This window comes from Pavona decussata, unplaced genomic scaffold (genome assembly GCF_977016875.1).
Source record: "Pavona decussata unplaced genomic scaffold, jaPavDecu1.1 SCAFFOLD_166, whole genome shotgun sequence".
NCBI lineage: Eukaryota > Metazoa > Cnidaria > Anthozoa > Scleractinia > Agariciidae > Pavona > Pavona decussata.
Window position 1 is genome coordinate 38,047 of NW_028145577.1, and position 12,297 is coordinate 50,343.

The 12,297-nt window shown below is 35.3% G+C and overlaps 1 protein-coding gene and 1 long non-coding RNA gene across 2 annotated transcripts in view; both read left to right on the plus strand.

The window, feature by feature from the left end:
• Positions 1 to 1,468: 1,468 nt before the first annotated feature.
• The window catches only part of LOC146464243 (uncharacterized), a 36,580-nt gene continuing 25,751 nt past the window's right edge, over positions 1,469 to 12,297 (plus strand). The window contains exons 1-2 of the mRNA XM_085129958.1: positions 1,469 to 1,566; positions 3,705 to 3,766. Of these exons, the coding sequence (XP_084986084.1) occupies positions 1,545 to 1,566; positions 3,705 to 3,766 (84 nt within the window). The 5' untranslated portion in view covers positions 1,469 to 1,544. The remainder of the gene's footprint in view (positions 1,567 to 3,704; positions 3,767 to 12,297) is intronic.
• Positions 8,918 to 12,272, plus strand: LOC146464244 (uncharacterized). Its single transcript, XR_014868535.1, has 4 exons — positions 8,918 to 8,966; positions 9,208 to 9,239; positions 10,734 to 10,782; positions 11,861 to 12,272. It is a non-coding gene; the product is annotated as an uncharacterized LOC146464244 (long non-coding RNA).

The window sequence follows — 12,297 nt, forward strand, 5'->3', positions numbered from 1 at the left end:
ATTGCTAATTTCTTGCCACTTTGCTTTTGCAAAATGTTTGACATTTAGTGAAAAACATGCCATACTACCTTAAACTGGTAATTTTTACAACAATTCTTGTTATTTCTGACATGCTGGTTTTGGCTAAAAGTTGCAAAAACAGCGCATACTGGCCCAATTTTTGAAAGTGCTACTAGCTAGGAAGTTGGCAAATATAAGCCATAAGAGCCTCATTATTGCAAACTTTACCTAATATTTTGGCACTTTTTTTACCCGAAAGTGCCAATTTTGTGCAAAAAAAGGCGTTTTAGAATATCACATTTGGTTTTAGAACGTGTTATTAATTTTTGTTTGACTTCATATTTCAGGCATGTCCAATACTCACCACTTGTTCGAGTCGTGAAAGCAAGAATTCGAGTCGTACGAGTCGAACGACTGGTGCCAGTGGTGAGTGCGATACTTTTCATGAAAATAACATGACCTGCGATTTGTTGAAACTGCATCTGATTAAAGAAGGTCCTGGCCTAGACAATTCGTACGAGTCGTACGACTCGTTCGGGTCGTGAAACTGCATCTCATTAAGTAAGGATTCTAGCCTGCCGAAGCAACAAACGTAAATAAAAACGCCATTGTTGAAGTATGGGACGAAAATATATAACAAAGAAACGAAAACAAGGCAACGATAGAGGCAATGGAGGAAAGAAGTAATCGATAAATGCACTGTATGGCTCGTTCTAAAAACACGGCAGCCGAGGTACCAAACACACCGTTCTTGTTCCTAAAGTAGGGAATTCAAAGAAATAACAGAAAACAAGCCAGCTTTTTTTCCATGTATATCCCCTTCTTAAACACGCCTGTTGAAGTAACAGACCTAAATTAAAACACACCCTTGTTGAAGTATGGAACGGAAACAAATAACAAAGAATACAACGCAACGATACAGGCAATCAAGCGTGAGACCACAGACACGACACACACACAATGTATATGCTTCGTTCTATGAGCGTTCTCGCCCTGTTTACTCGGCATGCGTTGCGTAATAAACGCTTGTAAAATAGAAACTCTCCGTAACACGCCTTCATTTTGTGTGCTCTTTTCGAATGGAATACTCGGGCGCTATAATCTTAGTCTTATCTTGGAATTCAAATAAAACGCTTGGCTGTGTGTCTCAACAATCCTCACTTGACTAGATTATTTTGAAAGACTTTATTTACCAAATAAACAAAAAGGTAGAAATGACGGGGAAAACCACATCACTGCTGCACTCTGGGTGTAATTTCACTTGATATAAGAGAGCTTAAACAAACTTTATTTAGTTGAAATGTAATTTTCCCGGAGCTTATGTTGAAATATGTTGACGTGAACATTAATACAATTGTTTCATCTTGGAAATGCTCTGTTTCTTCAGTCAAATAGCTGCTGACCAAAAAGAACGCTATTGCGCACTAGCACTGGGCGCGCGCATTTATAATTATGCTACGTCATAAAGGTAAATTTACTCGGAGTTTTCGGAAAACGTTTGAAAAAGCGACTATCAAAAAAGAGAGAAGCGAAAAGCTAAAAAAATGGCCTCTGGCCGTCCATCAGGTTAGTAAGCACGCCTTAAGAAGTCATAAGTTAAAGGCTCTTATATTTTCGCTTTGACTTGGCGGTTTTGCTCGACACAGACTTCCCGTAAGCGTTTTCGAATCCTGCCGGAGAAAAATGAACTTCGCTCCTGCACTTTTCGCTGCAATGTTCGCCAACCTTCATTTGCCGAACATAACATTTCCGAAGCCATTGATCCTAAGGTAATAACTGAGAATTTTAAATACAGTAGGGACGCAATGTGTTCAGGAGTTATTTTGTGATAAACACAGGAAAACTATACACCGCTGCAAAATTCGTTTTTGATTCCAATTCAATACATCACATAACTTCCATGTGTTTTTAAAGAAAGATCGATTTAAGAACTTTAAACGATATATTTTATGGAGTGTTACGCATTTACGAAAAGATGCAAACACTTTTTAGTTGTATTTAATTGTTTATTTTTTACGCCTGCTATGGTTACGCTAGAGATTAAAAAAATCATTTTATTACCTCATTCCAAGAATGCGCGCATCGAATTCCAAATGTCATTTAATTGACGTCATAAAGGAGATTTTCTTGGAATGTTCGGAAAATGTTATTTTATAGGATTGTTATAATAATAATAATATCAAAAAGTATTAGGAATGGGTTAAAAAAAAAAAAGAGACAGTTCGGGTATAAACCTTCTTCAGTGTGGAGAAAACCGTTGAAATACTAAACCAGAGACACGCGCGCATATGACTAGTAGCGCGCGCATGCATTAAAAGTTACAATTCAAGTAAAGCTAAAATTGATGCTAAGTTCATCCGGCTGAACAGTTAGCAGTTGAAAAATCATCCTAATATCATACTGCTTGCGCTGGAGGTTTGTCCCATTGGATAACTGCATACCCCGCACCCGGATATCTGAAACTATACTGTGACCCATGGAGTTGAAATGTTGGGCAACAGGGCACCCAGGAGTGATGTTGTTTTCGGAAAATGTTGACGAAAGAAACGCCGTGAATAAAACATTAATCTCGTTCCCAGATGTTTGTCTTCAGAGCAAACATCTGCTAAAATCGATCATGTTCTCAAATCTGCCTGGTCAATGAAAATGGCCCAATGCAAGTTGCGTCTTGTCGAGTCAGCCATTTTCTCACTACCTCTCAAATCTTTCAACTTTGCACGCGCTGATATCCAAGGCTTACAAACAACCTATCTTGGCACTTCTTTCCTTCTGTGAAAGTAGTTTTTGAATCGATTTGACTTTAAGGTTTCATTAAACTGTAACAGGCTCTTATAAACGTAACATATTTTAACATTGTTGTCTAAAATTGTTCTGAAATTTTTGCTTGGTAATCTGACCCGTGCAACTAAGTTGTACGCATGCTATAGCGCCCGAACATTGTGTACCATTGTCAACAAAAAGCTAGCGTGTTAGGTGTTTTCTGGTAACACCCGAACTTTTAAGTTAAATAAATAAATATAAAGTCATTTCATTGGTTATTTCTAAAACTTGGAGTAAATCTTCCTAAGTGATATGGGAAGATTAACTTGGAGGTTTCGAACTCAATAAGGTTTTAAAAGCGCCCAATCTTACTAAAGCCAAAAAAAAAAAATAAAATAAAAAAAAAAAATAATAATAATAATAATAATAATAATAATAATAATATTAATAATATTAATAATCACCCAATAAACAGCCACAAAATAACTTCTAAATGCTTTTCATTTTTACAGACTCGCTTACTTTTCCAATTCCCGTTGACAATTCAGCTTGTCATCGACACTGAGTTGATCTGTGGCTTCTTGACTCCTTGTTTCTAAGAACAATCTAAGTTTTTCAAATGATTGTGTTTCATAACAACTGATGACAGCTTGTCGCGCAAATAAGTCCAACGTTTCACTCAATCGTGAACAGTTGTCTACATTTTAGTTTTCAAAATCATTAAAAATCGATTTGTAGTGACAAAAATTTGGAAAGGTGGGGGGTGGGGGGTTGAGAGCAGCATGCCAGTATTGCCATTTTGGAGGAAATTCCAGAAAAGATGTTGTATGTGGCCGACCGATATTAATTGACTTAAATCGCTTTCGTTTACTTAGTATAGGGAAGAAAAATTGGAAGAGTCCGTCATGTGAATCTAAAAGCAATAAAATCTGTTATTATTTTAGATCGAAGGAATAATTTCTTCGAGATGGAAAAAAAGTTGAATCGTCAGGAACATGATAATAAGGTAAGTACATTATGATATATTAAATACAGTCGGACCTCTATTAAGCGGCCACCTTTTAAGCGGCCACCCTCCATTAAGGGGCCACTTTCCAAAGTCCCGAATTATTATTTTTTTAGTGCTGTATTCGATACCTCTATTCAACGGCCAACCTCAATTAAGCGGCCAGTTTTCAAAGTCCCCAGGGTGGCCGCTTAAAAGAGGTCCGACTGTAGAAAAATAAGAAATGCAGACAAAAAAATTCTTCTTCTCTTCGATTAAAATTTCTTCGAAACGAAGAAGAAATTAAATAGAGGATATTACATGGCCGCGCGGAGATACGAAATTTCTCTTCGAGTGTTGAAAAATATTTCTCTAAGCGGCCATGTAATATTCTATTCATTATTTAAACACCAATGAAATACCAAACCATTTCATTTTCGCTGCGAAAGGCGCGATTTATTATGTAACCATAGTAACGGTGTTATTTTCACGTGTGAAAATAACGTGTTATCTTCATGTGTGAAGATATCACGTTTTCGCGCGAAAGCTCACCTGGTATTTCACTGTTGTTTATATAATAAATTGTCATCAGCAACTGAAATGAAGTAATACACTGTGATATATTAAATGGAAAAATGAGAGATGTGGACAAAAGTTCTACTTCATTTCGAAGAAAATTTCTTGTAAATGAAAATAAAATGTTCTTACTTCATTTTCTTTCTGATTTTAAATTTTTAAATTGTCATCAGCAACAAAATGAAATAAGTACATTTTGATTTTAAAGAGAGAGCTAACAAGTAAAAACAATGCCTGTAATGCTGAGGGAAACTCTATTTGAAATGTTTGAAGGAGAATTAAATGTCATAAGAAAATATAAGGCTGAACTGCTCCAAGAGAGGCGGGTATCTCATGACAAGTTTGAGAGCGATCTGCTGAGATTCTAACGATACTGGAATGATAAAAACTTAATATCTACTTAATTAGACAAGACATGTTCATGATTCTGTGTAAAATTTAGAAGACAACTACTGAGTGCCAAGTGCAGATTTCCGTCCTTTTAAGCCATTTATTAAAGAAATAATTGTTGCAAAGCGAAAGCTAACACAGAACACGTAGGACAAAAAGTATACTTTGTTTTTCATGAAATCGCCGATAGCCTTGTTATTCCTTCGTTCGTTCATTGATTCGTTCGCTCATTTTTCTTCTTTTTTGCCCTTTTTGATCTAGAAGTTAAAAGAGAAACTTAAGTCCAAGGAAGAGTACTTGAAAATGGTCACCAGGGAAACAGAGTAAGCGATAAAATACAGTGCGATGTTTATATATCCATGGGACAGACCACATAGAGCCAACAGCAAACCGCCTCTTTTTCTTCGCTAAGCGTTTGTAGTGTTAAGGTCTCTTAGAAGAGGTGATAGGGTCGTTCAGAGTCACTTAAAGTTAAGCTGAAGGTTGCTGAATTAGAACAGTGTAGCAGGTGCCAATTGCAACTCGCCTATTTGCCTCCTCCAACCGTTTAAATTGCAAAATACTAAGAGCAGGCGACGAGGTGTTTTGGAGGCACACAAGACAAATCTCAGCTTTCCAATAAGTATAGATTATTTTATACCTACTGATTGATCGAGCCGATTTGGACAAATATGAGAAAGGATTTCGAAATTAGCGAATGGACGAAAATCGGCCGATTTATGAAGATTTGTGGCAATGCTCGAATGTAAGTATTTTCAAAGGCTCGGATCTTTCTCTAGTCAAGAGCTTTTAGTAAATATTATGAGGAAAAAGAATTATTTTCCCATGGAGTGTTTGCGCTTAGTCGATGGGCAGATTAGGAAGTAACCGCCATTACATAACCTTATTTCATTAATTCGTTCCAGCATGCAATACTAACGGTTGACTGAAGCCAAGAAAAAAATTCAGGCCATAAAAGAGAAGGCCCAGGTTTGTAATTTAGAGAAATGAGAATCTTGTTTTTTCTCTAAAAAAAATACACAAACAATGGGGGCTGGTAGAATGATGTGAACTGGGTAAAATGGGGGAAATGATAAAATTAGGAGATGGAAAATGGGTAAAAAAAAAAAAGGAGGGAGAACGGTGAGAACAATAAAAGCAGGGGAACAACTAACAGACAAGGGTGTGAACAGGAAGATGAGGAAGAATAGAGGGATAAAGAAAGGCACATGGGAAGGGCAGACGATGATCTACGGGGAAACCGAAAGAAGTCAAAATAAGATATACAAAACCATGGAACTGGGGAATAGATGCCGGAACAGGGATAAAAGAGGAAACATGAGGCTAAAACAAGGGGAACCTTGGGATATTGTGTGTACAGGGGAAAAGATGCATAAATTGGTGTACGTTCATGGGGGATGCAATGAAATACAGGGACTGGGAATCAGGGATACGAAAACGGGATTGGGGTATTATAGTGGGGAGTCATGTGGGAAGGGGGACAAGGTTATGGGAGATAATGGGGTGAGAAACAAAGAAAGGAACAGGAGATTAAAAATCGTATGAGAAGAAGTAATGGAGATAACGGTTGAGAGCTAAAAGGAAAAGAGACAGTGAGACAAGGGTTGAGGGATAGAGAAGAATTAAAGGATTCAAGAGATTAATAATAATAATAATAATAATGTTTATTGCTTATATTGCGCTTTTTACATTTAAATATGATCATAAGCGCATCACAGCAATAAAATTATACATAATAATCTAATAATAATAATAACAATAAATAAATAACGACTATATAAGAATTGAAACCCTAACAGTATTACAATATATTCATCTTATAAATACTTATAAAGAAAGGAAAAAGCTTGCCTACTGACTAAACTCTATAACATACTACTGAATGCCTCTCTAAAATAATTTTTTAATAGGTCTTTAACATGGTTTTGAAGGTGTTAAAGTCAGTCTGACTTCTGTTTGCCGGCAGGGTATTCCAAGCCCTGTCTCCAAATGCACACTTAAATCTTAATTAAGGATCCTGAAGCAATACCCCTAAATGCATTGAATCTAATGAATAACGTTCGTTACGTCTAAATTGTATAAGATTCAAGTTGGGGGTATAAGAAGGGGGAGGGGGGGGGGGGGGGGTTGAGGGTTAGCAATGTATGTGGGTTGATGAAAGATCGAATTGGGAACTGCTCAATTTTTGTAAATTCACAAGTGTCGCGAATAAACTCAAGACATCATTCTTTCGGGTCACTTGTATATAACTGCATCTTTCATCTGTCAGCAGGCTGATTTATAAAAGCTACAAGAAAGAAACACTGACTTCCACGAGTGAGTATTATCTGATATAATACAACAAAACTTAAAATAATGTCTGCTGATAACTTAGAGAGAAATAACAGGACAAGATCAGTTATGGTGTGTTATTTTTCTTTACAAAATATAAAAGTGTTATTGTATTACTTTGTGTTTCTTTCTAGGACACTTAAGGAGCTGAAAGTTGAAGACAACAATATTCATCACAAAAAGGTAATTTCCTTCTTTTGCCTTTCCAACAAGCAAACTCGCCATTAATTTAAAATGATACAAAAGTGTTCATCTTTTTATCACGACTATCACCATTACAGGCAGTCTTAGATTTAATCGTCGTCATCGTCATTATCATCCTGATTATCCTGAAATCATTCCATTGCCATCTTAATCATCGTCATTGTCACCCGCCATCACCACGTGACCAAACCGAATCATCATCATCATCATCATCATCATCATCACTATCATTACTGGTGGAAGTGTTTTTTCAAAGTTATACCGTATAGGTTTTGAAATTCTCCGAACTTACTACATCACTAATAAGTCCTACTTTATTGCAGAACGACAATGAACTTGTAAAGCATATGTCTTTCAATGGTATTGTCTTTCTCCAATTAAGAAGGAGCCATCACCACGTGACCAAACCGAATCATAATCATCATCATCATCATCATCATCATCATTATCATTATCATTACTAGTGGAAGTGTTTTTTCCAAAGTTATACCATATAGGTTTTGAAATTGTCCGAACTTACTACATCACTAATAAGTCCTACGTTATTGCAGAACGACAATGAACTTGTAAAGCATATGTCTTTCAATGGTATTGTCTCTCTCCAATAAAGAAGGAGTTGGAGAGAGATGACGGGAGGAGACCAGTCATGGTTGGTTATTTTCCAATGAAAAATGTTAAAGTGCTATGGTATCGCGTTGTGCTTCTTTCTAGGAAAGTTCATGAGCTGATCACTTGATCACAAAGTCATCGCTATCATCATCATCTTCATTATTATTATTATTATTATTATTATTATTATTATTTTGTTACTGTCATCAATCAGTGACAGAACTTATTATATAACTAATAACCCCTTTCTCTATTGCAGAAAAAGAATGAAGTAAAAGGTATGTACGTTTATCATCATTTTTGTTAGCTCTAGATGTTAAGAATCAGAAATTGAAAATATTGTGTGACTTAGATTATATTAAAAGTTTCAGCAACATTGAAAAATAACTTTTAAATAAACTTAACTCCATGTTATTTATTTTATTTATACATGGCATTATTGCTCAGAACTATAAGCTCTCTCGTTAGTTTTATTACTTTGTGTTACACGTTAACTCAGCGTACTTTTTTGGATGATTGTAGCAAAACTAGAACGAATTTTGCAAACCTCGCGAAATGTTTATTTAAATAGTCAGTTTAATATTAAAAAGCGCCTTCTTAAAGTATGCACTTCTGTTTATCTGCAGGGATATTGAAAATTTGGTCCAAAAATTGAAGAAAAGAAGCAAGAGGTACCTGATAATGTCATTTACGCTAAACTGTACTGTTATATTTTCTTAGTTTAAGGTTCATATTCAACTTTTCTTGAAACAAATTTAGTTCATGAAGTTCTTATGAGAATAAACCAAATGGTTGTTGATCAGATTAGTTATTATGTTGATCCACAATATTAACCATTGGAAACGTGTTCCCATACATCCCATATCTCGAAGTGCTGGTTAATCATCAGATTAATGGCATTTGCACAAAGTATATCAACGTATTGCAAAAAATATGATCCAAAACTTAAATATAAAGAGACGTCTTCTGTAAAGGGTTTTTTTTAAAAGATAGTCAATTCAAAATAATTCTAAAGCAAATTGGTACATTGTTTATTGATCGTTTTGTTGTTGTTTTAACATGGAGGGAAAAGCGAAAGGCCTCTTTAGATGAAGTGAACGAAAGTTTCCAGGTATGTTTAGTTATTTCACCCGGTCGTAAATTGTTTGCTCTCCTCTGCTTCAAAGTAAAGTTGTTCCTTGTGTTTGTCTTTGCCAGAAAAAGCGTCTTCTCTTGCAGGTTAATTTCAAAGTTAACGGTTCTCCCTCTACATGGATCCTTCACTACCTCACTAAAATCGTTCATTCAGTACTTCCCACCCTCAAAGTTTTTCTTCCTTTTTTTTCTTATTTTCTTTTTTACTCGATCAACAGACCGTCCTGGAAACGAGGCAGCAGATGGAGAGGTAAATATATTGAACAGCAAGTTATATTCTCTGGGCAATTCTATATATCGATTTGCACCACTTATAGATGAATACAAAACTTGACGTGCAATAGTATGGCTCGTTAATATATTCAAATGGAAAAGACGAAATGGTAAGCTCGTTAGGAGCATGGGGAAATGACCTCAGGTTGAACTCTTAAACACGGATTCGTGCGGATAGTATATTAAATACTATTAAAAACTTGTATCAATTTGGGGAATCGGTTATATTCTATTTTGCTTCTCTCGTTTCATATCTTTTCGTTAAGATTGCCTGAGTAATAGCGATTACCTAAAACGTTATGCTAATATTTTTCTTCCTCTTTTCCGTATAGTAAACTGAAACAAATGAAAAGTGAAGGAAAGAGCTGCTAAGAGTAGGTGGGTTCATACAAACTAAAACGGAAATAACTTCCTTGCACTGAGAAGTCACGTGACCCACATCTCCAAAATCAGAAAGTTAACTTAAAATGCAAGAAGCCTGTTAATAAATGATCGCGTTTTGCTGGAGAATGTGGGGCTTTGATGATTGAACTCTTATCTAAAGATCATATTTCCGTTCAACATTAAAATGTAAAGAGGGAAATGGTTTTTATTTAAGTTATCAACTTACTGCCATGCTTATCTATGGATATATTATTTAACTGGCTTATTGATTGATTGACTGATTGATTGAAAGGTTTTTGCTTGGTTGTTGATTGACTAGTTGGATGACTGATTGATTGATTTTTTTTATTGATTGATTGATTGACTGAATAATAAATAAATAAAAAGTCTATTTCTTCACAAGAAAAAAATACATATCTTATGTCACAATAGGTTTCTTGCTTGGTTGATTGATTGGTTTAATGGCTGATTGATTGATTGATTGAAAGTTCTTATTGATTGATTGATTGATTGATTGATTGATTGATTGATAGGTTGATTGCTATGTAGCTTGATTGATTGATTAATTGATAGGTTGCTTGTTGGTTGATTGATTGGTTGGATGGCTGATTGATTGATTGGTTGTTTATTGATTGATTGATTTTAAGTCTAAATTGAAGACATTTTTATTAAGAGTTGCTTACAATACGATGTAAGGATTGTAAGAATGGTAAATAACTATTTTTAATTATTTTTTTTTATTTCTTAGATATACAATTAGTTAGGCGCATTTGATCATATGCACATGCTAATTTGCGCCATACAATATTAATTATTATTATTATTGTTATTATTATTATTATTATTATTAAGTTCATTGATTGATCGATCGATTGATTGATTGATTGCTTGTCTGAATGACTGGTTTGATCTCATTTCATCTCCAAAGTGCAAGAAGCACGCGAAGAGAAGAAAAAACGAGTTTTTTTTTTTAAATATGTGCTTTCATCTGACCAAACGATTGCATTGGTCTTACTATACTGCTCCTTTGGTTGCCAGTGATCCTAAAGTTTATAGACGAATAAGCTTGATTTGTTTTCTGTTTTAGGGAACAATTGGATGTGAACAGCGAGCTTCAAAAAGAGAACGACCAGTTTGTAAGTCTCCTTTTACATATAACTTACATGACCTTTAATTGTAATTATTTTACTGTACGGTTGCGGACCACACGAGATACCACAATCGTTCTAAACCTTAAGACTGAGATATCGCGTAGAAAGAAAAGTATAAATGTGTTAAGATCAGCGATGTTGAGAACACCAGGTGAGACGAATTAAACAAAACACAAACATTGGGGTAGAAAATGGTTTTACACCTTGTGTAGCAGACAGTAAATGTTCTGGTTAAAGTTCTTCGGAGAACAAAAGTTTCGCCTTCACTGTTTTAAGTGCTTTTCTGTTTCATTTGTTTTAGACTGCGGCCTTGGATGAAGAGAACAGGAGATTGGAGGTACCTTGCTTTGGCTACGCTAGCTGATGAATAAATCGCTGCGTAAAGGCAGCTTCTAGACCTCAAACTAAAGAAACACCATTTCTGTATTTCTGCGAAAAGTATAAGTTTTGAATTCCGTAGATTGAAAGAAGAGCAAAAAAAAAAAGAAAAAAGAAAAAAACAAGCAAAGAAGTAAACAAAAACAACAACAAATAAAAAGGAGTAATTCCCAAAATATAACCATAACCATAATGCATTTTTGGAGAAAATTTGGTCACACATGCCATGATATTCCTTTACCGTGCTCCACGAACGAACTTATTTTAAGTGAAGCAAAAGCGCGCTTTAAGCCAGTTTCTTGTAGTTGTTTCGAGTTCTGATTGGTTCATTGTGTTGCTAGCGCTTGTCATGATTGGTTGGAGGGATTATTTTTTTTAATGACACTGAACCGAAAACCACCTTATATTGTCCAAATTGATATTTTTAAAGAAATACTGTTTAGACTCAGTTTCAATTTAACCGAAACACATAACTTCCTTTCATATTATTTTCTCGTCACTTAAACCAGGAACTACTATAAAATCCGAGGAGCTTGTTTTGATCAAAAAACCAACCAGACTATGAACCCTTAAAAGAGGATTTTTTTTTTGTTACCTAAAACTATCAAAAAGAAGCCCGCATAAAATCTTTATTACGTGACTTTATAATTATTTTAAACTTTATAATTTTTTCTACATCCCGCAGGAAATGAAACAACAGATGCAAAGGTAAACGAGAGATTGGTGAAATCTTAAAATCCTCTTCTTTTCTATCTTTTTGTGTTAAATTTAAGGTAGGCTAAATAGTTGTGCTTGTCTTTGTAGAGAGATTGAGGGAATACTTAACAAAATGGAGAACATGGATAAGGTATTAAAACTATGAAAGCTTTTGGTTTTTGTCACGTCGCCAGGAGTCGGGGAAATGCGGTTCATTCGTGGATAGGTCAAACCTAGTTTCCAAAACTTAACGCTGTCAATACAGGAAGCGAGCTGGGGTTCCAACAGTGACGTCAACTTTAATAGCATTTTTCATAACGCGTCCGCGAAGACTGGAAACCAGGCTCAGATGGGGCATAGCTTTGGCTGGATAGAGCTAAACCAAATGAATGGGTACGGGATTCTAGGAATGTGATGTCCGGGAAA